The 26,626-nt window shown below is 40.4% G+C and overlaps 2 protein-coding genes across 2 annotated transcripts in view; both read left to right on the top strand.

Annotated features, from left to right (window-relative positions):
- dlgap1a (discs, large homolog-associated protein 1a) overlaps nucleotides 1-4,353 on the top strand; it is a gene marked incomplete at its 3' end in the record, with an annotated part of 71,355 nt that extends 67,002 nt beyond the window's left edge. The window contains exon 14 of the mRNA XM_080907884.1: nucleotides 4,129-4,353. Within this exon, the coding sequence (XP_080764010.1) occupies nucleotides 4,129-4,353 (225 nt within the window). The remainder of the gene's footprint in view (nucleotides 1-4,128) is intronic.
- A 20,465-nt stretch (nucleotides 4,354-24,818) lies between these two features.
- Nucleotides 24,819-26,240, top strand: ptf1a (pancreas associated transcription factor 1a). Its single transcript, XM_080861351.1, has 2 exons — nucleotides 24,819-25,510; nucleotides 25,736-26,240. The coding sequence occupies exons 1-2, from the start codon at nucleotides 24,892-24,894 to the stop codon at nucleotides 25,936-25,938; spliced, it is 822 nt and encodes a 273-aa protein (XP_080717477.1). The 5' UTR covers nucleotides 24,819-24,891; the 3' UTR covers nucleotides 25,939-26,240.
- Nucleotides 26,241-26,626: the final 386 nt, after the last annotated feature.

The following is a 26,626-nucleotide window of genomic DNA, read 5'->3' as shown; positions in this document are numbered from 1 at the left end:
ATACACTAGACTTGACATGGTACCTGCATTTAATTAAAATAATTAACCTTAAGCTAAGTGTAAATATTGAAAATAAAGGTTTGAGTCATGACAGCACAGAATCTTAGAGCAAGCAGTTTTCCATAACTCTCAAATGACTGAAAGCTACAGATAACCTTCTAGTGACGTGCCTCTGTTACAGCCTAAAGCAAACCTCATGTGACTCTGTCAGACTTCATGTCCGACTTAATGATTTAAAAAAATAAAAATAATATAAAAACTTGGTTCACTGTGTTGACATCAGAGAAAAGTAAGCAACACTAAAACAATTGTCTCCCCCAGGACTGTAATCAGAAAAAACCATCTGGCTCTATGATAGTACAGTCCTTGTTATTGTCATGTTCTGTAAAAAAGTCATGATGATTGTTGAAGATCCAAAAAGTTAAATGTTGCTGGATCTGTTTGTTTTAAGCATCTAACTGTTGAACTCACAGGGGTCAGAGTGTGATGATGTCAGACTGCTTAGTGACATAAATGTGCCTGCAAAGTTGTTGGAAGGCTTAAATACTGAACATGAGCAAACACAGTCAGATAAAAATGAAAAAATATTCAGTGTGACAACCAGGATCTGTTTCTTATACTTGATTTAATCTGTCCAGGGTTTACAAGATTGCAAACTGAAAGCACTTTGCCTTTTTTAACAGTTACTATTACACAAACTGTTCATTTTAAGGTCCTTATTCATGTGTGTTCTTAAGCCCCTCTCAGACGTGCATCCACTGATGTTAATTGTATGACATATTAATATGTTTGATCGTGAGTAACAAAAGAAACCAGTCCATTTATTTCATATATGTTTACCAACCAATTTATTAGGTATACTTGTTCAACTCCTTGCAAATATCTAACCGGATAATCACATAGCTCAGTTCATGTAGACATGTCAACATGGTCAAGATGTCCTGCTGAGCATCGGAATGTGGACGAAAGGTGATTTGAATGTATTCTCAAATGGGCTTCTCAGTCACCAGATCTCAATCTAATATAGCATGTGGTAGAATGGGGCCCACATATCGTGAGGAATGTTTCCGGAAACTTGTTGAATCTATGACATGAAGAATTGAGGCAATTCTGAAGGCAACAGAGAGTCCAACCTGGAACCTACACATTAAACAGCCAGTGTACAAATTGCAAATTGCATTCATACCAGTCATGAAGTTATAAGTTATGCTGACACTCTCACACCTTTAACTCAGATGTAAGGTGAGCCTACACTAATGTTTCACTGTTAGCAGAATAAAATGAACACAGTCTTTGAGTGTCAGACTCAGTGAAGGCAGCAGTAGGGGAAATAGGAGCGTCTACTCATTACTTTGTATGGTGACCTACTTTGGAACATCCCTTAAGGTTCACAGGTTGTGTAAGGGTTTTTCTGTGTAGAGATTATCTAAATAACAATAACAGCATAATTACTGTACTTTCACCAAAGAGTGTAGGTGTGGAATTATTTTTGCAATCACTCTGGTATCATGTTTTGATTTTCCTTGTTTACAAAAACTGAGAAAATGTCAGGAAAAAAAATCATGTTTTGGCTTAAAATCTCTATCCATGTAAAGTTGGCAGGGTGTCCTAACAAAAGTCACAAAAAACAAAAGCATCTGACAATTTTGCCCCCTTCCCCACTTGAAAAAAAAGAACAAGAAAAAAACTTTTATCATTAATGTGAATGACAGCTGAGGTTTCTGTGGTTATACAGATACTGTTGCCTGTGCATACGTGTGAGTGGATCTGTAAATGTTGCAGATGTTCAGCATCATTGTGAATATTAACTGGCTTTTTAATTTGCTCTCATTGTTGTCTTTTTCTTTCTTGTGTGTGTTTTTTTGTGTGTGTATTGACAGTGAAGGTGCTTGCAAACATCAGTCAACATAAGAGCAATGCCAACAGCACAAGGCCTTGACCCCTGTGGGCCTCCTAGGATTCATCATGTCTGTCTTTCCATCCATCTATCCATGCTGCTCTCTGCTCTTGCTTCCTTCTTTCACTTACAGCCACCTTCCTGTCTGTGGCTTTTTGCTTTGTTTGTTGTGTGGCTAAAACATTTTACAGGACATCAAACTGCTACACACCAGTTCACAGTAGGTGCATTTATAAGGAAATGAAGCTCAGGCTAACCCTTTATGATTGAAGTATAATTCAAATATTTTATTTCCAATGTACACAGCAAGTCTTCTCATTCTTCTGTTACTTCAATCAATAGCAGATTTTTATTTGCATATCTTTCCATTTAGTTAGTACAGTCCCGATCAAAAGTTTAAGACCACTTAAGAAATGGCCAAAAATCATATTTTGCATGGTTGGATCTTAACAAGGTTCCAAGTAGAGCTTCAACATGCAACAAGAAGAAATGGGAGCAAAACATTTTTTGAGCCTGCAATTTATTGAAAACAACACTAAAACTGGAACAGGCTGTTTTACAGCTGATCAAAAGGTTAGGCCCACACCTCCAAAAAACCTGTAAGCCCCCCCCCAAACAGAAATCAAAGTTCCAAACATGAACTCTGTAATGAGTAGCTCCACCGTTATTGTTGAGCACTTGGAAATTTGTTGCGGCATGCTTGATGCAAGCTTTTCCATGAAGTGAGTGGTGAAGACGGCCGCACGAAGGGCATCTACTGTTCTCAATTGGATTTAGATCAGGGGAACATGCAGGGTGATATTATTCTCCTGGAAGAAGTCCCTTGTCCAGCGGGGATTGTGCACTGTAGCACTGTCCTTTTGAAAAACCCAGTTGTTACCACACAGACGAGGGCCCTCAGTCATGAGGGATGCTCTGCAACATCTGGACATAGCCAGTGGCCGTTTGACGCCCCTGCACCCCTGAACTCCATTGCTCCACTGAAGGAAAAGCACCCCAGACCATTATGGCACCCCCGTCCACTGTGGCGTGTAGAAAACATCTCAGGTGGGATCTGCTTGTCGTCCCAGTAACGTTGGAAACCATCAGGACCATCAAGGTTACGTTTTTTCTCATCAGAGAATAAAACTTTCCTCCACCTTTCAGTGTCCCATGTTTGGTGCAAAGGGTCAGTTGTGTGGCGTTCAGGGAGACGAGGCCTTGTTTTGTTTTTGAAGCCCTTCAGTCTCAAATGCAGTCTGATGGTTATGGGGCTGCACCAGTAACGGCCTTAATTTGGGTCGAGGATCGTCCAATGCCTTGATGGACAGCCAATTATATTGTCTGGCTCAGTGCTGAGACATTTTTTGGGGTCTTCCACTTGACTTTTTAGCCACCAGGATCATTTAAGAAAGTCCAAATGACTGTCTTACTGCGTCCCACCTCACTGCTTATGCAGTTCAACAACCCGACCACGTTCAAAAAGGGAACGTTTTTTGCCTTTGCCATCATTAATTGTATCATTTCAATTATATGATTTTTGTAATTTAGCTAGCTTAAAGAGCAGCAATAATTTTAGCAAAATTGTCGAAAGTTTTGTTTTCAAGCCCGCCTTCAGTTCATATTTTTAGCAATTAAAATGAGACGGTACTCGCATTTTAATAGCTGGGATCAGCAGGAAGTGTAAAAATGAAGAGAAAAGACTGAAGCACAGAGCTATAAAATAATTATTTCAGGACATTTATGGTGCCATAGAGTGGAATCTAAATATTGAATAAATTGGAGCTATATCAGTCCTGCAAGGAAATAAAGAAAATGTCATATGTGCAGGAGCAGTCCTTGCCACATGATAGATAGGAAAGATGCATGCACACAGACAAAAGGACCCTTTCTCACTTGAACATATCTAGCTTACAATCATGCCAAAGCCTTGTTTGTTCAGACAAATACATGTCTCTGTCAGAGGTATGACTTCAGCTGTCTTCAAGCATATAGATTGTTACACAGCAACCAAAAAACCTTATTTGAAAGAGAAAATGGAAAGATTCTGATAATCAGTGGGTGACTCATGCAGAATTCTACAGAATGGAAGTCATCTTAACTCATTCTCATTCCTAGGCATACATTAGCACGCACGCACGCACGCACGCACGCACGCACGCACGCACGCACGCACGCACGCACACACACACAAATAAGTATGTCTTTTTCCTGAAATGTTCTGCCCTTCCCTCCTACCATCCCCCTCCCAGGAGAGGCGGCTCCCACCTCCAGTGCCAAAAAAGCCACCCAAGGGGCCCCATCATCACCCCCCTCTGGCCAGAGACCGCTCACTGGAAAGCTCAGAGAAACAGCGGCAGGAGGCCAGGAAGCGCCTGATGGCCGCCAAGAGAGCAGCATCTGTACGACAAAACTCAGCTACAGAGAGCGCTGACAGCATCGAGATCTACATCCCTGAGGCTCAGACAAGGCTATGAGGACACTGCCAGAGCCACACAGGGTTGACACGCAGTACACACCATTCACACAGAACACAACAAATGTATGGTTGTCCACACAAAGGAAAAGGGTTTAGACGCATCTGGATATATTATTTCATTATGCACAATGCACTCTGAGGATAAATAGAGCTGGAACATTGATGGAACATGTGCCCTTTCCCAATGCTCACCTGTCTCCTGACTGATTTAGTTACCTGTAAATGTAACCATGCTTCCTCTGGATCCAAACTCATGGTCCACATGGTCCAAACTCGGTCATGTTTAAACATTCTTTACAGCAGCTACATGGCAGACACCCCAAAATTGGTTTTAAAATTTCAGTTTATATTCATCAGTTTTCACAGAGTGAGTGTATAGTAGGGAACACTCTCCTGACTGGAGTTTCACAGGTGGGATCTATCTCATAATCAGGTGTTGAACCATAACACGAGTTTGACTTAACAAGTTTACATATCTACAGAGGAAGCAGGTCTTCTTCCACGGGGTATAGCACGTTCATGCACTGTCTATAAATGAGTGGCTGTGCTTTCCAGGTCACAAAAATGAAATCAGCCAACCTAATCTTTAGCTCCACTAGACTCGTGTTCAAAATGTGTCAACTCCTCTCATTAAATCCCTTAAATAAATTTCTCCAAAAGTTATCATGGTATATTAGCTAATTTTATCACTTTTGAAAGGACTTGCTGAATCAGGTAGTTCATATTAGGCCTCACACAGACACTTGCTCAAATACGATCACTCCTGACTCCAAAGTAACAAAGGTGGTGATTGGTTTCATAAGGGTAGCCCAAAATCCAGTGGGTGAAGTAACTGTGGTTATGCTGTTTGTTGCCATGTTGCATTGCAATAGTAACCAGGGACAGAAAAACTCATTCTAGCACCTTTTATGTTTTTTACTTGTGTTTTTGTAGCCTCTGTAGATCCCACACAGGAGACGGGAAGGCATGGGGTCAGATCCCTGAAATCTGCACCGCTGAATGGTGACGCTATGAAATCCAAACATTCATTCTTTTAATTGTTTGGGGTTATCAGCTGAACAGATTTGGTCAGATCATACAGGTGTCTTTTAAATGCCTTTTTAACTTGTACAAATGAGTACTGCACAGAAGTGATGGACAATCTTACATAAACACACAGAAGTAATAATAATCTTGTGTGACATGAAAATACTTCACATGCCACTCATACATAATGAACACATGAGTGCTCACAGGCAATTTCTTTGGTCTTGTGGCTGAATGAACACTGCAGACTGGTGTCGTATAAAACAGCGTATCACTCCCCCCTCTGGAGAATGCCGTGATCACGATTGTTCATCTTCCTCTCCATCTCCACGTAATTATCAACTAGTATTTCCTTCCTCTAGATGAACCCTCTTAAAAATGACTGAAATGGTTTAAGAAGATCTCTGTTATTTTGCAAATTTCAATACAATTTTATAGTTTGGACATCCTTCAGTGGACAAACAGAGACAGAGACACTGCTAACACAAGCCTTCAGACAACTTCACTGGAGCTTTTCCATATTTGAGTAGTTTCAAGCCTGTCTGACATGGTTGCTCTGTCTCTGCAGTTCAATGCTGTGCTGACCAAAACAACAACAAAAAAACCAACTTATAAATAAACAGAATTTTATTTTAATGCTTCTTGTGTAAGCAGAAAGCCTTCGCATGAATTATTAAGTGCTCATACTGTCAGAAAGGCAGCAGTGTGTCATAAAAGTGTTTGTATCACCACCTGTGCACAGGTTTGCAAATCCTCCCTTTCTTTGGTTTGACTTTAGTTTGTTTCTCCTTGTTGGCTTTCAAGGTGATTTGTCTTTTACCAGGTACTGAAACAGTGTTGGGCAGAGTGCATTGATGGTGCTGAGAGAGATACAGTACATACAGTTGTGGTCAGACGTTTACTGACACTCATCATGGGCATGAATATCACAGTAATTTGGGGCTTTTACTCATTTCTTTTAACTGTTCTTTTTCCAGGGTGGCCCGTGCCACATACATCTTTAATGGACTTAAAAAACAAGTTTGAGTTTATTTTGGATTTTCTTTCATCCACACAGGGTCAAAATTATACATGCAACCTCAAACGCGTACTCCTACGTGTTATTTGGTTAAATGTCCCCTTAGCAAGCTGCACCTCGACCAGACGCTTTTGGTACTCATAAACAATGTTTGATGATGTTTGAGTACTGCTCTTGGCAGAATTGGAAAAGTTCATTTAAATGAGTTAATCAGTTAGTCCACACATTTACAGTAGGGTTCGAGTCCAGGGATTTGGGAAGACCATTCCAGAATCTTAATGTTTTCCTGCTTTATCTATTCCAAAAAGTTTTGATTTGTGTTTGGGATCATTGTCTTTTTTTCACCCATCTAGCTGTTGGTTCGAGTTGAAGTTGAGGTTTGGAGGTTGTCCTCCATTATTCCATCCACTTTGTGCAATGTACCACTGGCAGCATGATGCTGCCACCACCATGCTTAACAGCTGGTACAGTGTTATTAACGCTGCAAGCATCACCTTTACTCCTCCAAGCATAGCTCTCGTTATTGTGGCCAGATTGCTCAGCTAATGTCTCCCTGGCCACGTTCACCAGAAGGTTTTCCATTTGGGCAACTGCAAATTTCAGTCAAGCTTGAAGGTTTCAATTTTGGAGAGTAGACTTTTTGCTTGGTCAGTAGCCTTTGATCCCCAGCTATTTAAAACACACTTTACCATGGACAGTGACGCTGGTGTTCCAGCAGTTTACAGCTCATGCCAGGCTTGAGCCTGAGTGGTTCCTGGGTTGTTCCTGAACATCCTGAGTAATTTCCTCTCATTTGAGGGTGAAGGTGGTAACACATCTGAATAACTTGTACTCGTGTACAGTTGTTTGAACTGATGATTTGGAAACTGTAGTGGTTTAGAAATAGTTTTAACAGATTTTCCAACTTGTATAAATTTATAATTCTCCTTAGATCTTCACTGAGTTCCTTAGACTTTACCATTGCTCTAACTATTCATCAATCCAGTAGGTGCTGGAAAATAATGTTTATGCTTCAAAGAACAACTACCACTGTCAGACATGATCACTAATGAGAAGTTGATATGTAAGTGGACGGGTTCTTAGCACTTTTCTACTCTACTTGAACACTTAAAGCACTTTATACAACTTACCACATCATCTACGTCTACATACAAGTGATTTCTATGTTACATTCATACACACATTAGACAGCATCAGACAGCATCCTGCCCAAGGATGCTTAGACATGAGACTGGAGTAGCCAGGGATTGAACCACCAACCTTCCAATCAGTACCATGACCCTGTCTGGATTAGAGAAAACAAAAAAATCAAAATAAATTCAAACTTGTGCACTCAATTCTTTTTTTAGTTTTCTAAAATAATTCCGGAAAAGAAAGAACAGTAGAAAAAAGAAAGAATTGTGATCATGAAAAGCTCAAAATTTCCATTACATTTATGCCCATGAGGAGTTTATGCAAACTTCTAACCTCAACTGTAACAGATGACCTTGCCATGATTTGAAGCTGAAGTAAAGCCACAGTAGTTATGCACTAAAAGTGTTCAGCTGATCACCCTTTACATTTGTTTACATTCACTGAGGTAAAATACTGAAATTTATTTGGGTTAAAACCAATAATGACATTGATATAAGCTTACCTGAGCTGTTCAAAAATGTATCATACGTTTTTGGACAGAAGGGGCTCAAAATTTAGTTTTCAGTAGCCATCCAGTGATAGCCATATATATTTTATTTTAACCACAACTATTATCTTTTCCTAAAATAGCCAAGTAGCTAAGTAGGTTTAGTGCCTGGTCAAACAGTGAGTGAAAACAAAGTTCAAGTGTATGACTAATAGAAAAATTTGACAGCCAGTGATCTTGTGTGGGATGTTAACGCTCTAGCTTGTGTTACCAGGCCATAAAGTAAACTTTATTGCATGTGATTCTGACTACAAAACACAACAAATTCATGCCAGAAGCAGAAATTATGATTCGGTTGGTTAATAATCTACAATGTAAAATATTCTTGTTGGATTATAGTTGCAAAACTAAAATAGAAGTTTGTAATTTGAGGGTTGAAGAGAGGTGGTAAGCCATTTGATTCTGTCATGAAACTCTCAGAAGCAGCTAGCAGCTACTTCATTCATGAAAAGCTGTTTGCTCACCTTTTGGTGCCCCAAGTTGAGTTCAATGGGGCATTTGCACCATATGCAAAGTGAAAGTACTTGTGAATTCAGCTGCATTAGCAACTCAAATATTAGCCCTTGTTAGCCAACAGGATGAGGAAAAGTACAGACAATAGTTGGAATCAAGAGAAAGAAACATATTTTCACACCTTATCATGAAGCCCTCTATGCCCTTTTTTAAATTTGCTATCTTTACATCAGATATTTGAAACAGATGGTTCCAGCTGCGCTCAATAAATTTGTCTTCTACGTCTGGAAGCTTCGGGAGAGAATTCACAGTCAGCGGTTGAATTCCATCTAATGGGTTTTGCCAAATGCATTTCAGTTTGCCTGATTACAGAGACTTTGTATGTAATTGCACCTTATGAATACTTTTCTTAAAGTTTGGTGAAATGCATCATAACCCTGATGATGTCATCAGGTTTATCGTAGTTTGGGCTCGTTAAAAACACATCGTTTGGTGGTGTTAACAAAGAGACACTGTCTGATACTAATGGGTAAAGGTTTGAATCCACGTTGCTTTGATTCTGATTTTGTCTCTTTGGAATTAAAATATGTCAGTGTGCCAAAGTCTTGGAGTACCCAGAAAAACCAGATTGAAGCTTATTAAGTTCAGTATGTTTGGGCTGATCACATTTTTGCAGACTTCTCCTTCAACAGAAATAACTCAGTACTGACGTGAAGTTGCTGCCTGTTACTGCTTACACATAATGAGACATTTTGACCTGGGTACTAAAATGAGAAGACATTCCAATTTCATCTGGGTCTTAGATTTGACTTCTTGGCTAAGAAGCTGCTTCATCAGTGACAAAGGAAAATGTTTAGGGCCAAGCTGATTCTCTCTGAGCCACTTCATGTTGTTAAACTGTGATAATGACATTTATACTACTACAACTGCTATGTATACCAACATGTATCTATTAACAAACTGCCATTCATTTCTTCAACAATCTGGAAATCATCAGTAGGATTCAGAGAATTCTGCAGATGATTCTAAGATAATAATGATGAAGTGTTGTTAATGAAAGTATTCTGTATTATTTTCTTCTTTTGTAATGATGAGGTGTGTGTGTTAGCGTGTGTGGTGAAGGAACGTAATTTTGTACAGGATTTGATTACCTCTGTGTTTTAATGATAATGACAGTGAGCCATATTCAGCGTAAAACACCTTTCTTATCAAGATGAAAGGGCCATACCACTGCAGATTGAATATGCTTTGGATTTTTGGTTTTTGCATTTACAGAATCATTTCTTTTGTATTCCAGTAGCAAGCTTACTGTCTGTGAGTTTGGGGAGACGTGTTGAGTGCGGACAACATGACACAAATGTGAGCAGGAAGCAGGGAGACATACATTTTTAATGTCCTGTATTAAAATTTGCACGTTTCTCAAATTAAAGTGTTGGTTGGACATGCAGAAATGACTGCTAAATAAAAGCTAAACTAAGATTATTAAAAGTGATAAAAACAAAAATGTTAAAGAGCTGTGGAAGATCAGGGCTGCCAGAGAAAATGTAAAGAAAATATCTCTGTTTTGTTGTATCTGTGACAAACAGACATGACAAACAAGAGGAGAATGTTCTGTGACTGATTTGCTAACATTGCACTAACTCACTGGCAGTACAAGTTAATTTCAATAATGACAACCACTCGAGAGCAGTGCAAATTAGCAGGTCAAAGCTATATATTAAAATTCACAAGAAGATCCAATGATTTTAATGATTCTCTAAAAGGAAAGAAAGCGTGCTGGAGTTGCTCAGGCAGGTCATTCTACAACTGAGGAGTGCAGCAAATTGTCTTTAAGCGTGAAGTGGGAGCAGCTCCCTGGTTGCTGGTGAGGAGCGCTCGCTGCACTCTGGTTTGTATGCACAGCAGTTCCAAAATGCATTGTGGAGCCAGACATTCTGAACAGTTTAGAATCTATTTATTGATTTGTGGTTGATATCTGGTAAAGGGTTTTATATTTAACGTACTAAAAACTGAAAATAGATCTGCAAAAAATGAATGAACTAAAATGGAATAAATAATACAGAAGAAGTATTAATATTTGTTAGTTTGGTCAAATGATATCACAGCTTGCCTGATGAGACTTTGATGGATGTGTTTGCTAAGACTCTATAAGAGTGAGTCACCACTTTAAAAATTCTCTGTGTTTTTATTGTAACACCTATTTTGATTTTCTAAAATCTTGTTTCTGATATGTGCCTGGCATACAATAATAATTAGGAAGACTAAAATTAAGACCCAGACAAATAGAAACAATAAACCCAAATATTTTCAAGCAATTAAGACAAACTGGGAACTAAGTTAGAATGAAATAAACGTTAATTAGAAAAAACCCTCAGATATAATAATTCTGGTTTGTTAAAAGAATGAAATAAACCCATGAATCATAAATGTAAAGAAAGTGATATTCCTCAGGTGGTAGGAGCAGGACCGAGTGACCTGAAAAGTCAGATTAGAATCAAATAGGACTGATGACTCCTATTCTGTAAATATTTAGTTGAATTTTACTAAAGAAATTGAAAATACCTTTATTTTTAAAAGAGTTTAAAGAGTTGATTGTCATTGAATTTTTTTCTCTATACAGTGTGGCCAAGTAGCAGAATATAGAATTAAATGGGAAAAGAAATAAAGATTTAGCAATTTCTGTTTTATGTATCTTTTTAGTTTTTTAATAGTTCTGGACATTCATTCAACTTTAGATATACTGATGCTGAACATCTCTGCAACTCCAACCAGTGGCGGATTTGAGCTCCCTGATTCTCTGCGTTTTTCCTCAGGAAGGAACGGGAAAGAACAGGTCATTTTTAAAATCAGGGTCTCCCAGACATGTTGATCTGTTAATCACAGTCTGTGTGTGTGTGTGTGTGTGTGTGTGTGTGTGTGTGTGTGTGTGTGTGTGTGTGTGTGTGTGTGTGTGTGTGTGTGTGTGTGTGTGTGTGTGTGTGTGTGTGTGTGTGCATTCGAAATTTGGATGTGTATCATTTGTATATATATAAAACCATGTCGAAGATACATTGGATGCAAGGTCTCTATAAAGTGCTTCCTGAGTCTCTTGTTTTCTATGTTGGGCCTTCCCTCTGTACGGTCTGGTAGCCTCATTGGGTCATTCTGTAAATTAACTCTCTACTTATCCCTGCAACCGATTTCTGGTGTTTGTACAGAAAATGATAAGGGTGTTTCATAACGCATGCAGACACAATATTAGTACTTACGAATCTATATCTAAGTTGAAAACATGTATTTGGTTTATTTATGATCTTATTTATTGATTTTCTAAAATATGAAATTCTGTTGAAGTGGTCTGTCATGCTCTTATGATCTTATGTTGTATTGTAGAGAGATGATTATATGTCCATAACTATTGATCAGCCCATAATAAAATAACTATTGACTCTTCCATGACTGATCTCTATTTACAACAAATCATCATCATGGTTGTGTTGATATCTTTCGTAGACATCAGAGGACTGGAAAATCAAGCCCAGTGAGCTTTATTAGTAAAGTATCTCCACAGGTGATCCAGCCTGCTTTATTAGCTAAGACATAAGACATAATTCACACACACACAGTGAATACAACTTAATTTTGTTCAGTTCAATTGAATTTTATTCATACAGCGCCAAATCACAACAACAGAGTTGCCTCAAGGCACTTTATATTCTAAGGAAAAGACCCCACACAATAGACAAAGCACCACCAGTCACATGACCCCTTTTGAGCAAGCACATTGGCAACGGTAGGAAGGAAAAACTCGCTTTTAACAGGAAGATGCCTCCGGCAGAACCAGGCTCAGGTAGGGGCGGGGCCATCTGCCATAACTGGGTGAGGTGAAGACGGGAAAAAGACATTCTGTAGAAGAGATCCAGAGATTAATAATAAATAATGACTGTATGCAGTGTGGTATAGTGTCTTTTTCTTGTCAGTACTCCAGGAGGATTTCTCAAAGCTTTAGTGACAGCAGAGATACTCAGAGGCTGTGGCAAGGAATACGAACCATCACAGACTACAAGCGCACACTGCAGACCGCTGTCAGTTCCACCTCTTTACCGGATGAGCTAAACAAATTCTTCACTCGCTTTGAAGACTCCCCATAATGACCGGGTGGTGACACTATCCCCAGACAGTGTGTGGAGATCCCTTGCCAAGATCAATACATACAAAGCCCCAGGTCCTGATAACATCCCTGGATGAGCACCAAGGGACTGTGCTGCAGAACTCACAGATGTCTTCACGGACATCTTTAATACATCACTGAGCCAGACTGTTGTCCCCACATGCCTCAGAGCCTCCACCATCATTCCTGTACCGAAGAAGTCATCTCCCCCCTGCTTTCTTGACTAACGTCCGGTCACACTCACCCCCATCATTATGAAGGGCTTTGAACGGTTAGCCATGCATCAAATCAAAACATCTCTTGCCCCCAACCTGGATCCACTTCAGTTTGCATACCGGTCAAACCGCTCGACCAATGATGACATTTCAACTGCCCTTCACTCAGCCTCATCTGGACACTAGAGGCTCATACCTTAGAATGCTGTTCATAGACTTCAGCTCAGCATTCAACATGATCATTCCCCAGCAACTCAGACATAAACTGGATCTGCTGGGGATCAGCACCTCGCTGGCTGCTGGTTTTCCTGACAGGAAGACAGCAGGCAGTACGGGTCAGCAGCAACACCTCCAGCACAAGAGCACTGAATACAGGGGCTCCCCAAGGATGTGTGTTGAGGTCACCTCTCTTCACCCTGCTAACCCACGACTGCACACCATCACACAGCTCCAACCTCTTCATCTAATTTGCAGACAACACAACTGTGGTAGGTCACATCAGCAACAACGATGAGACCTACTACAGGAGCGAAGTCAGGCGGAGTGGTGCAGCAACAACAACCTGTATGTGGAGAAGACTAAGGAGATCATCATAGACTTCAGGAGAGCTCACACCATGTATGCTCCACTAACCATCAATGGTGCTGCTGTGGAGAGGGCAAGCCGCACCAACTCCCTGTGTGTGCACATCTCAGAAGATCTCTCCTGATCTCCTGATTTATTTTATTTTTATCTGTTTATCTTTATATTGTCTTAGTGTACACTGAGGGCCATGGGAGCATTGCAGTTTCCAGTTCCTGTGTATGACTGCACATATGGTCTTTGACAATAAAGCTGACTTAGATTTTGATAATGAATAAAAAGGGTGAGTGAAGAAGAGACACTGAATGCATCATCAGCAGTCTACACCTTTTGCAGCATAACTAAGGGACAATTCAAGGTCATCCAATCCAGCCCCAACTATACGCTCTGTCAAAAAGGAACATTTTCAGCCTAACGGATGTCTGTCTCCTGAACTGAAACTGGGAGCTGAGTTTTCATCACCTCATCGACACTCTTTGTTATGATGTTTGAACTCTGCTGATTCGAGTGATTTTGATGGGGGTGGAAAATAGGATTCTGGATTTAACAGGGAGCCAATGAAGAGAAGCCGCTAGGTTAGTCATTAATATGCTACTGCATGGCTTGTATGAAAAATTCCTGATCCTCAGCTTCATCTACCCACTGAAGTCGTTGCTAGCCCGATAGTGAGTTTTTCCTGAACCATTCACGTATTTGGTGTCTGGTGAACCCTGAGCCAATGACCTGTAGTTATATTGTAAGGTCTGAAAAACTGAACTTAAAGATGCACTGCAGATGTGTCAATAAAAAGCCAGAGAGGCTGACAATGACCACTGTTTACTTTTAAGGCTTTGTTGTAATAAATGAAACAAGATCCAAAGCATTTGCCAAGAGAGGTGGAAAGATAAGAAATGTATCACCAACCCATCATTGTACATGATTCTGAATGAGAGAAACTGTGTTTTGTACTTGTTAGACACAGAATTATAATCAACATGTGATTTTGCTGATAGTTGGTCGTGCTTAATTTCTTAAATATAATCAGGTGGAGTTTAATCAACATAAGGAATAAGAAAATATATTAACGATTGTCTCACTGAGAGTCTGGCCTTTGTTCATGTGACACTTGACCTACTGATAAATCTAAAGGTGACAATGCATAAACTGAATGATGCACAAAGTGAAGTACCTTCATATGTGGTTGAATGATTAGGTCATAACAAAGTACAACATAAAAAAGAAGAAAATGTAATGAAGTGAAGTAGTGAAGTTTAACCTTCATTTTAAATCATGTTTGTGGAAAAGTTGAGTAGATAGAGAGAGGATGGTAAGGTGGCTGGACATCAGGTGACTAAATGTAAACAACATTGATTTGATATCACAGGAGTTATGAGGCCAGATGTTATCTCGGAAGCGGGGGGGGGGGGGGGGGGGGGGGGGGATGTCTTCTGTGAGATGAGCAGTTGAGAAGATCAACCACTGCCCAAACTGTGAATTTGCAAATATTTTCTTTGTAATTTTGTTTTTTCTCCTGGTTTTTGCCGTGTTACCTTATAGATTCAAGAGGATTTGGCTTTCCATTGTTTTCCTGGGGGACTGGATTTCCAAGGGATGCTGCTTTCCTGTTGGACTATTATTGTCAGCAAGGGACACAGGGATAAGTGCATCTTCAGATTAGGTTGTGCTCAATCCTTTGCGTCACAAAGATCAGAACAAAGTCAACATTAGCTCAGAGTAGGTTCAATAGATTTTTTAACCAGGGAGCCATTCCCAATTTCCTGCACTAAAAAAACATGTTGGATTTAATTCAATAGTGGACATTAGTTGCACACAGATGTTTTGCTTTTGCAGCAACTTAAACGATTTAATAAACCTGTGCATTTTTGTTGATAAAACATGACTAATGAAGTAATTTGAGCTCTTGGAATATTTTAGTCCTTCACAATTTCTTTTCATTTTATTCCAACACTATTCAGTAACTTTTACCCCAATACTACTTGGTCACTTAAACATTATATGTTATCTTCATATTGCATAACGTTCAACAAAGTCTAGAGTCTGGTCAGCATAAAAGGTTAATGGATTTACAAAAACTTCTGCTCCATCCATCTTCTTATCTTTATCGGGGTTGGGAGGCCTGTGCCAGATGTGATAAGAGACAGGGTACACCCTGGACAGGTTGCAGGTCTATCACAGAGAGACAAACAACCATTTAACTTGCATTCACACTTATGGGCAGTTTTGAATCACAGATGAACCTAACTCTAACAACTGTATGACTTTTGACTGTGGAAGGAAACCACAATACCCAGAGAGAACCTACTATAAACTAGCTGCATTGTGGATTTGAACCCAGACTCTTCTGAGTGTGAGGTAACAGTGCAAACCACCGCGCCACCGAGTTGTCGATCCCACCTGAACAAAATTAGGAAAGCTATGATTTCAACCCATATGGAATAAAGTTTGTATCTGTCTTGTGTGAAACTTGTATGAAAAGCATATAAGAGTGAAAACAGATATAAGATCCCTTGAAAAATTATATAATGAAACTTGTATGTTTTGGATACTTACTAAAACAATGTATGAAAGTAATGAGAAAGTGGCCACTTTCATGATCACATATAAGTTTTTACTATTTCTTTTCCATATGGTAAGCCTTGATGCAGAATTTTCTTTACGTGTTGTCCTTGACATGTTAAACCACAATTAATAGCAGTAGCAGACACGCGGTGTGTGTGTGGTTGTCTGCCTCTTAGAACTCCAATGATTTTCCTGTGGTTTGAAATCTCATGTGATCTTGTCAGTTTTGTCCAGGCCACTGTAACCACTGTTACTAGATTGTATCATGTCATCTTAACAAGAACAAATGAAGTTGTTGAATTTCATGCAGATCCCACATGAGTTCATTATGTTCACCATAGAAACATGAAAGTGTTTTGTTCAAATAACAAGTTAGACTTTTGTAAATGTAACAACCACCCAATTTCCTTTTTTTGAGTGTGTATTGGGGTGCTGGTACCACAGATCACGCATTACAACACATTAATGAATGCAGTAAGAGCTTGGACCTGGAAGCAGGGTCTGTACACCATCAGCGAAAATGATAAAACAAACTATAAGGTATTGTAAGTGCAAAGTACAAAGAGCTCATTTTAGGTGTTAGTAGGACGTTGCTAGGCAACATGTCCTAATGCCTGATATATATAAGAACGTTAAGGATACCTGTGAACCAGTTTTGGTTGTTCAACCCTTTATTGTTCAGGAGTAATTTGAAACCAGAGATGTCATGTGTTGGATTAATATTCATCTGTGATGCATATTCAGCTTCATCTGTCCATTTTCTCCTGGCATGCTCATTTTTGATTTTCCTGTTTGTGTTTTGATATTAATGTCTAAATTGAGAAAGTTCTATGTTCCAAAAAATAATCTGACTTGACTTAGTTCCTGTTGCTATGCGCCTCGCTGTACCACTGTCACAGTGCTGGTCAGTCCTCCGTGTGGCATGTACACCCAGGTGCCCTGAGATTCTAAGCAGAGCCATATTTCTAACAAATGAACACTGGCTGCAGGTTTCAATTGGAAACAAAACGTCATACCATTTGTAGCAGGTTAATAATCCTGATCATTTTTTAATTTTAAACTACTTCCTGCATTTATGCATGTTTCAAAATAATCTAACTTTCTGGTTGCAGATTTACATGAACATAGGAGATGTTATTGCCACACACTGTCACACTGTTGGGCATCAGTACATATTTGGTGAGACAAGGGAGAGAAAATGCAGCCATCAGCCTGCATACTGGAATTGCGTTTTCCCCAGTAACCACATGATGGCAGTAGACCACTGAGTGTTAAATAACTCCGCTCTGCTGCAGCGTTACCCTGACTGTCCTCCAGAGGGATTAGCACAACACAGCAAACACTACACCTCGTGTCCATTGGGAGTACATGGGTTACAGAAATGATAGAATACAAACGCATATGTTGAGCTCTGTATTTGTACAAAGTGCAGGCTGCACTAAATGTTGCAGATATCGAAATGTATCTATTTGTTTAGATATTAAAGAATATGACATCCATGTATTGTAACAATTAGTTATATCAAGTTAATCAGATATGCATCGTTTGCATTTCTCTGCATTTAAAGCATTGATTTAAAGAAAAATGATTAAGGTGTGCTTTTGCCTTCTGTATGCTATTTACATTAAATGCAATGTGTGCATTTAATGGTACAATTTTTAAACATGTGGCGTTACAGGGAAATTACCCTGGAAACCTGCAATTTTCTCAATAAATAAATAAATAAATAATGTCATTAATATATCTTTAATGTCTTCACGTGTGCATTTAGAAGTAGGACTGAGCCTGGAAGGCTGCTTTGACAGACAAACACACAAACCATTCAGCCCAGTTGTTTCTGAATAACACTCAGAAATCTTTTTTAATCTTCTCCAATCCTTCTTGTCGTCATCAACAGCCTCCAGGCAGACTTGTACTCTCTCTCCAGTCTCCTGACATATTAGTCTGCCTCTAACATCAGATTAATGCCCAAATCAATTAGAGCTACAGTAGATGAATACCCCACCCCACCCCCCGCAACCCCACCCTGAAGGACTTTTTTTGGATTATAATAAAGTTGCCATGCACTTGATATTGTCTGGAAGCGAGACAGTGTATACTTAAACACAGACTTGAACTTTCATTACTAAAGCAATGTCATGTTTAGTCATTTGGTCAAGCAAAACAAACAGGGCCACCCCAGATTTGTTTGATGCTACTCAATTAAGTTCCAAAGTAAGTTTTACTTTGAATCATGATAAGTTGTTTAATCTAAGTGACCGTAAAGGAGGTATGTAGTGTTCTAGGAAGGTATTTGCAGCAGTGGAAATGGCACCGTTAATCACAGTTAAAAAGCAACTTGGTTAGGTTTAAGAAAAGGGATCTAATAATACTCACATAATAATAATCCCAATCATAATCATAATAACTTTTATTAGGTTTGACCATTAAAAGGATAAAGTCAAACATAAAGCCAAAAATTAAAGCCCAAACAATAAAGATACATTTGAGTTATGATTGAATCAAACAAAGCTGGAGATGTAATTCAAAACACTGACTGGTATCCACTCAGACAAATTGTTCCAAATATGGAGGTCACCTTTAGATTGCTGCCTTTGGTACAGCCAGTCCTACCTGAGCTTCAAACTGACTCTTATACTGTCACATTTCTCTCCAGAGCTCCACTTTTCAGCAACTAGCTGAAATAGAATTTATGTTAAAATCAGTCACATAAAGTATCGTAATCTGCCTACTCTTCCTTCTTTAAGTGCTATCGTTGTCTGTCCACCTCTTCCAGTCCCAGAAGAAATGAGCCTTAGGATTGTGAAGAACAACCAATGCAGCTTGGTCGGGCTCACCGCTCACCTACTGCGAGGAGGAGGTGGATGGTCTCTGATGAGTGTCTATCCTGTGGTAAGGACACTTTGTTTACTCCTGTACCTGGCAGGCGTGATCTTTTGCCCGCCAGTAACTGGAGGAATATTGGTAGGCAAGATAAGTAATATCTTCCTAGCACAACTTATGTGTTCAGCTAAACTCATTGTAAGCGCTCACACTCACTCTTGTCAAGAACCTATTGACTCAGAACAAAACATGATCGATCATTGGTTAAAGAGCTCAGCATTTCTCTTATCCCCCTCTCAGAATCCCTGCAAGTTTCCACCTTGAATGGCACCAGGCTCCCAGGAAAAATAGTCTGTTTTTGTTCGATGCACCCAACACTCCCCTGGTCCTTGGGTTCCTTTGGTTGAATACACACAATCCCAACATAGACTTGTTGAAGGGCAGGATATCTGGCTGGAGTTTGTGGCCAAAAGAATTGGCTATAACTCAGTCCTCCCCTGCTGAGCTGCCTAATCTAACCTCTGTCCCTGACCTTGCTGAAGTATTCAAGGATTTAGCCCTCTCTCTTCAGCCATAAAGTTTTTATGACTGTGGCATTGACTTTCTGCCTGGGGCTCTATTACCCACGAGCCATCTGTACAGCCTGGTGATGCCTGCAAGGGCCTTGATGGAGAAGTACTTTATGAATTTTTTTGAATGTTTGGGTACCTTGATGATATCCTCTTCTTTAGGTCTGTTTTAGAGCATGAGGTCCACTTCCCCCCAGTCTTGAATTATGTAAGAGGCAAGAAATGAGTTCTATGTTCAGTCTCTTTCCTCTGATAGATCATGGATAAAGGTCAGTTGTGAGCAGATCCTGCCAAGATAAAGGCAGTGGTGTAATGGCTGGAGCTGGGAAAAATGACTTTCTAGGGTTTGCAAACTTTCACTGGCACTTTATCTGTGACTTCAGACGCATTGAAGTCTTGTTAATACTGTGACATCCAAATAGAAAACATCAAAGCAGAGATGCTTGACTTCTTGGTGTAACTCATATACATATGCCTTAAAGCTCATAAACTGGAGATGAAACGGCTCTGCAATACCTCATCAGGTCCCCATTTAGCCTGGAAAAATACTTTCCCATGTGTTTATACCCCACTAATGTCATTCAATTTCTCCCATCGTTTGTCCTCCCTCCTCTCCTTTGTCTCTTTGTCTGCTTATTCCCCTCACCCCCAACCAGTTGCTGTAGATGGCTGTCTCTCCCTGGGAATGGTTGTATTGGAGGTTTCTTCCTGTTAAAAAGGAGATTTTCCTTCCCACTCTTGCCAAGTGCTGCTCACATGGCAATGTTAGGTTATTATTATTTTAGAGTTGTCTGTCCATGCACTACTTCCATTCTGATTACATGTGGCGAGACTCTCAGGCCTCCTTGGTGCTTATGCAGCAGCTCACATGCTGATACCCTGTGACCTGCTTTTATCACTGTGCACATATATGTATGCTTGAGCCTGTGGGATGGAAAGAGAGACAGAATGGCGGTAATAAGGATGCATCATAGACTGTAACATGTGTTTGGTTTGCAGATGTGTAAGAATGCTGCTGCTTCACATAGCTTTTCTTTTTCACTGTCCTCTCTGAAAGATGTTGTTTGGTCAAATGACTTAAAACTGATTTTACCATAAATGCCAATTAATACAGTATCTCATTGAGCACGAAGAAATCTGACTTTTCTATTCCAGCCATCCTCACTTCTTCTTGTCAGGGTTGGGGGGGGGGGGGGGGGGGGTGTATAGCCTATCCCACCTTTGACTGACTGTCCTATCATTTCAGTAAGTTACTCTCTGGATTCAATTACTTCTCATACTTTGTAATAGCTACAGGTTTCTTGCTGATTTCACCTGTGTGAGAAGGACTGCATGAACAAATAAGTACATCTCAACTGAAATTGAATTTATTTTTCAAAGACGAATGAAGCAAAGGTTCTTCTAGATCCACGCCACACAGTGCTCAGTGCTGAAAAAGTATTTGCCCTCTTCCTTACAATATTTTTTCTTTCTTTTCACATATTCGTCACACTTTTGTCTTTATGGCAATGACTTTTTCCACGCACAATTAGATGTTTGGATAACTATTTTTTACCTCTTAAAAAACAAAATCATTTATAAAGTGCATACTTGGCTTATCTTTGACGAAGGCTAAAATTTGTTTGATGATCTCACATTCAGTAATAAATAAAAAAGCACTTAGATGTATATTACAGGTGCTTGTGTGGATGGGATGTGTTTATAAGGAGCAGTCCATTTCTCATTGCTTTGAAAGGTTAGAAGTCCAAATTCTTGCAGTAGAAAAACCTTCAATAATACAAAACAAATGTTATAAATTGGTGTATAGTTGTATTTGAAAAGTGGTGCACTGACAATGTTCACTTAAACTTTCTGTTTATTAGAACACACACATTGTGGTCTCTGCATTTCTTGATCAAATGCCAAGTCATGGGTTAATATTTTACTCAAACTTTAATCTTCTGTTAAACAGATATTTAGCCAAACAACTTACTGTCAGTATCAGCTTGTATAAATGCTTAACCGCTTTAAAAATACTAAAATCCTCTAACATGTTGCAGAGGACATCGCCCATGTCCCATGAATGATGTTTCAAAAACATCTAAATGTCACATTGAGATTAATATACTCTGAAAGCTAATTGAGTTTTATATTTGCAACAAATGATTTTGATGAGGTAATAACTCCAAACAAAATAGATTTCCAAATCGAGTAAGCCAGGGAGAGATGAAAGCAGTTGCCTTCAAGTGGGTACTAAAGCAAAGGTCACTGATGGTTGAAGATACTGATCAAGTTGTTAAATTACTGCTCAGTAAATCCCATTAATTTGCTTTAGTCATCCAGATGGATAATCCCCTGTAGGAAGAGATTACAAGGATTAAGCACTGAATCATTGTGCGGCAGGATTAGCTCCACACATTCATCTGCCACAGCTCACTTTCTGGATTTCTTTTTCACCTTCAGAACGCTGCTCATTGGCACTGCGGCACCAAGACTAGGGCAACACATGTACCGTCTGACAAGAGACTCAGAGGATGAGTTTGATTAGGCCTGATATAATTTAACTTGAAAAATTATTAAAATTATAATTACAATTTTTTTATTACTTAAAACAAAATTATTTTAACATTGTCATTTTTTTAATGTAACAATGATTGAAATTATTTCCTGACAGCTGATACTCACAGAATGGATGAAATCATGTGATGTATGAATGGATCCAGCTGAAAGTGATTCCTCTTAATAACGAATGATTTCCTGTCATGTCCTAAATTGTGTCTGTCTTGGAAACTTAAAAGTGTTAGAAAATAAAATTAGAAAACAACAATACCCCCCCCCCCCCCCCCAAATATAACAATAATAATGATGAATAAATAGAGAGTTAACCGTTTATTCATTTTTCATATTTTTAAGGCTAGAAATCCGTTTTTAATGCTGTTTTTATTTAAGCTGACTTAAAGGACGTTTAATAATAATAAAGAAGTTTGACTCATAATAATCAGATGTAAACGCTAGAAAAGCAGGCGAGTCATTTATTTAATTTGGTTTCTATTTTAGATTCTGTTAGGTTTACGTCACGAGCAGGTGCGCGTTTTTTTTGTTTTTTTTTTGTTTTGTTTTTTTTTTGTACACCCACTACTCCTCGCATGCACATCGTGATCGGTGTGGCCGGTTTTTAATGCACCGTCCAGTCTGCTGCATGCTGCAGACCGAGGGACCGCATGGGAACTTGAACACTTGCTGCGCTCGCGCAGGTCGGCCCGTTCAGAGCCACTCTGCGTTTATCAATGACGTTGCGTGGAGCGCGCGGTCACGGCGCGTTAAAAACCTGCACGGTTCATCATTTGGTTTTCAGCAATGGGAGGGGTGACACACACACACACACACACACAAACACACACGCTTTTGTAGTATGTCAGTGCAAACACACAGGCACTGTTGTCTTACTGACAAAGTGGTAATCGTGGGGTGTCCGAGAGGGAGGACTGTTTTTTCTTTGCTAGCGAGACACAAGCAAATTCCAGAAGCCGAAACTCGCCAACGTCAACAGCCTTAAAGCACAAAGTAGAAATTTCGTTTCGATTTCATATCTAACTGCAGTCAATCCACGCTCGTCACGTGGATTTCCACACAGGATCCAGCTAAATGAAGAAAGATGAAAGTTGTGCTTAGAGAACAGCCGGAATGCCTGGTTGCAGGTCTTCGTTTGTTCACACATTTTCACAAACAGACTTCGCGTAAAGGAGCTGTGCGGCTTTCGGCTCAGCAGGCCCACGTTCAGTCCAGAAGCGAGCGCGCGCGTCCTGCAGACGACTTTAGAGGATGCGCGTGCGGAAGTGTCGGGCCCACAGCTTCATCACGCAGACAGCAACACAGTCTCATTTACAACGCGACGTGTTGCATTGAAGGCGATGAGGACGCAAGTGGCCTTCTTCCCACGGCCGCGGCTTTCCATCTCTCCGCCGATGTCCACACACGCAGTGCGCGCGCACGTAGCCTGCCTGCAGAAGGTCCCTTCTGTCCGCAGAACAAAGTCAGTGTTTGCAGTGAATGGCGTGAATAGACGCGCATTTACAGACCGGCGGGCAGTCTTCTTCGGTACACCGGGGTGCGCTCATTTGTCGCGTGTGTCAATGAGGCGCGCGCTCCGGGGCCCACCACTGTGCTTTTATTTGTCAACCAGTCCTCCCAGTCAAACCCGCACTGGCTGGCACAAGTGGCGCATCGACCGCTCTGCTGGTGCACTTATTTACTGCGGCAGCGCTGCCCACTTACTGTTGGATAAATGACACAGCCGCACTCGCGCGCGCACGGTTTCCCCTCATTGTTAGAGCGGGAATAGAAAAGCGACTGAAACCTGCCAGAGTTCCATTTGTGAAAAAGCTCACCAAGTACAAGCCAAGCGTGTGTGACCGTCTCCCTGCAGCTCCGTCCAAAAAGGAAGACTAAAAGTGACTTTCAGCTGGGGCCATAAATGGAGCGTGACGGAAAAAAGATATTATTATGATTATCATCGCTGTCGCGTGCTGCCTGTGATACGCTGCCTGCCTGTCTGTTTTAATTGAAATTTAAGTGAAATTCATTCAATTGAAACTGACTGTTAAGAAAAGGAAATTGTGACTGTAACAACAACAACAACAACAACAATAGGTTGTTTGTTTCTCTGTGTTAGCCTTGCAATAGACTGGCCACCTGTACAGGGGTTACCCCCCACCCTCCCCACGACCCTGATAAGGTTAGTGGAAAAAAACTGATTGATGGATAATAATAATAATAATAATAATAATAATAATAATAATAATAATAATAATAATAATAATAATAATAATTTAGATATCTTTTTGTCATTCGTGGCGTTACCACAGCGCGCGCCTGTTGCACAGTAACCAGTCACGGAGCTCATGAATGTTGGATTGTACAGACTGTTGCTCATCATCTTCTAATACTTGTTTTTATTTATTTTATTTTTTTATTTTTGCTAATTGTGATTCTTTAATTAGACAACGAACAAACAAATTAAGGAATGAAGACACCTCTCTCTGTAACTGCTTAATTGTGACGGGTTTAAGATGTCAATTTGCGCATTTTATGAAACATGTTGTAGCAAATGGAGTGTTCATGGAACATGTGCCAAAAAAAAGATTTCGTTGCACTGTATAAACGTTCTTTGTCGTGCACAGGTGACAGCGTGGGGCTGTTGAGCACGGTCCAGCTGGTGGAGCTCAGTTAAGACGTCAGAGCAAGCTCGGACAGCGGGGACAAGGGGCGTGGTTTGGGGGACTATCTCGAGGTGCGCCTCACGGACCGAGCTGTGATTGGTTGGCCCGCCTGGCAAACGGCACGCGACTATGGATGTCGCTATAAAGAACCCTCGCGTGCCTGTTCTTCAGCTAAAAGTTCAGCTAGTGCAGAGCGCGAGCACAGTGTCAAAGGAAAGACGGGTGTGATTGTTTCCGCAGTAACAGCAGGAAGAAAACAAACATGGATGGGGTGCTGGACCCTTTCTCTGGACTCGACTCTTTCTCCTCCCCTCCTTATTTCGACGATGACGAGTTTTTCACCGACCAGTCCTCTCGAGATGGACACTTGGAGACGGATGACTTTCTGGATGACGAAGTGGACTTCCTCTCGGGTAATTTTCAAGACTATTACAGCAAAGACGGCAGCGGCAGAGCACCGCCTCACGATGGAGACTACGACATCGGCAACCTGTCCTTCTCCTCTTCGTCCTCCGTCTTCTCCTACGGCTGCGCAGACAGCACGCCGGAGCTGTCTCCTCGGATGGGCCATCACGGCGGGCCGTTGCTGAAGCGCAGGAGGCGGATGAGGTCTGAGATGGAGATGCAGCAGCTGAGGCAGGCGGCCAACGTCAGGGAGCGGCGGAGGATGCAGTCCATCAATGACGCGTTCGAGGGCCTACGCTCCCACATCCCCACTCTGCCCTACGAGAAGAGACTCTCTAAAGTGGACACTCTGCGGCTGGCCATCGGCTACATCAACTTCCTGGCTGAGCTCGTGCAGTCTGACCTTCCTATTAGAAACTCCAGCAGCGACATGCACGCGCAGCCCAAGAAAGTAATCATCTGCCACAGAGGAACAAGTGAGTGCGCCTTTGTTTTTACAGTGGTCGTAATGGAACCAAGCCTGCCTTTATGCGTAATAAGAGACTCGTGGGCGCATCTAATTTGAATCAGACAATCGTCAGAGTCAGATTTATGGTGTCATGGTGCGAAAAAAGCAAAATAAAACAAAGCCAAAAAAGTGGTGCGGAAATTAAAATAAACAATTGTGAAAATTTTATTAATTTTTGCTTTTCCCCCTCCAGGGTCCCCCTCGCCAAGCGACCCCGACTACGGCCTGCCTCCGCTGGCCGGTCACTCGCTGTCTTGGTCGGATGAAAAGCAGCTCCGGGAGCAGAACATCATCCGTACAGCAAAAGTCTGGACACCGGAGGACCCCCGAAAACTGCACAGTAAACCGGGCCTCACAGACATCGAAAACGAGCCTCCCTTCAACCTGGTGGCCTGAACAGCAGCACAAGCCTTGCGCCATGGAAATGTGACGACTGTAAAGTGTATCACGCTATTGTCTGTTAATGTGAAAAGGAGCAGCATGTGAGCTGATTTTACAGTTTTACATACTGGCCTCAGTGCTGTACATAGTTTTATCATGTTGATAATTTTATTTTTGTAATTCAAGCAGCTGGCAATCATGTATTTATTTTGTTTCACAGGTGATAATATATGTTTTAATTTAAATGTACTGTAAGACAAAATGTATTTTTATATCGGTCCACAATGATTTCTATTTATATGCTCTCTTCAAATAAAAGAACCAACTGATAAGAAGACTATTATTATTATTATTATTATTATTGTTATTATTATTATTATTATTATTATTATTATTATTATTATTATTATTATTATTATTGTTATTATTATTATTATTATTGTTATTATTATTATTATTATTATTATTATTATTATTATTATTATTATTATTATTATTATTGCTGTGTGCGTTAAACATTTCTGTGTTCACAGAAGATGAAACTATTGAATGTAAATGTTTAGCGCCAGTCTTACTGAAAACGGCTTGCTGCGCATAAGTGTGAGCTCTGTGAGCTGTGCCTTTGGATTATCACACTAACGATGTGTTTTGTAGAGAGCAGCACAAATGTGTCCGTTCTTGAACCAGTTAACAATCCAACCAG

The sequence above is a fragment of the Rhamphochromis sp. 'chilingali' genome, assembly GCF_963969265.1.
Source record: "Rhamphochromis sp. 'chilingali' genome assembly, chromosome: 16".
Taxonomy (NCBI): Eukaryota; Metazoa; Chordata; class Actinopteri; order Cichliformes; family Cichlidae; genus Rhamphochromis; species Rhamphochromis sp. 'chilingali'.
The sequence above is the reverse complement of the archived record's forward strand: the minus strand, read 5'-3'. Positions and strand labels throughout refer to the sequence as shown.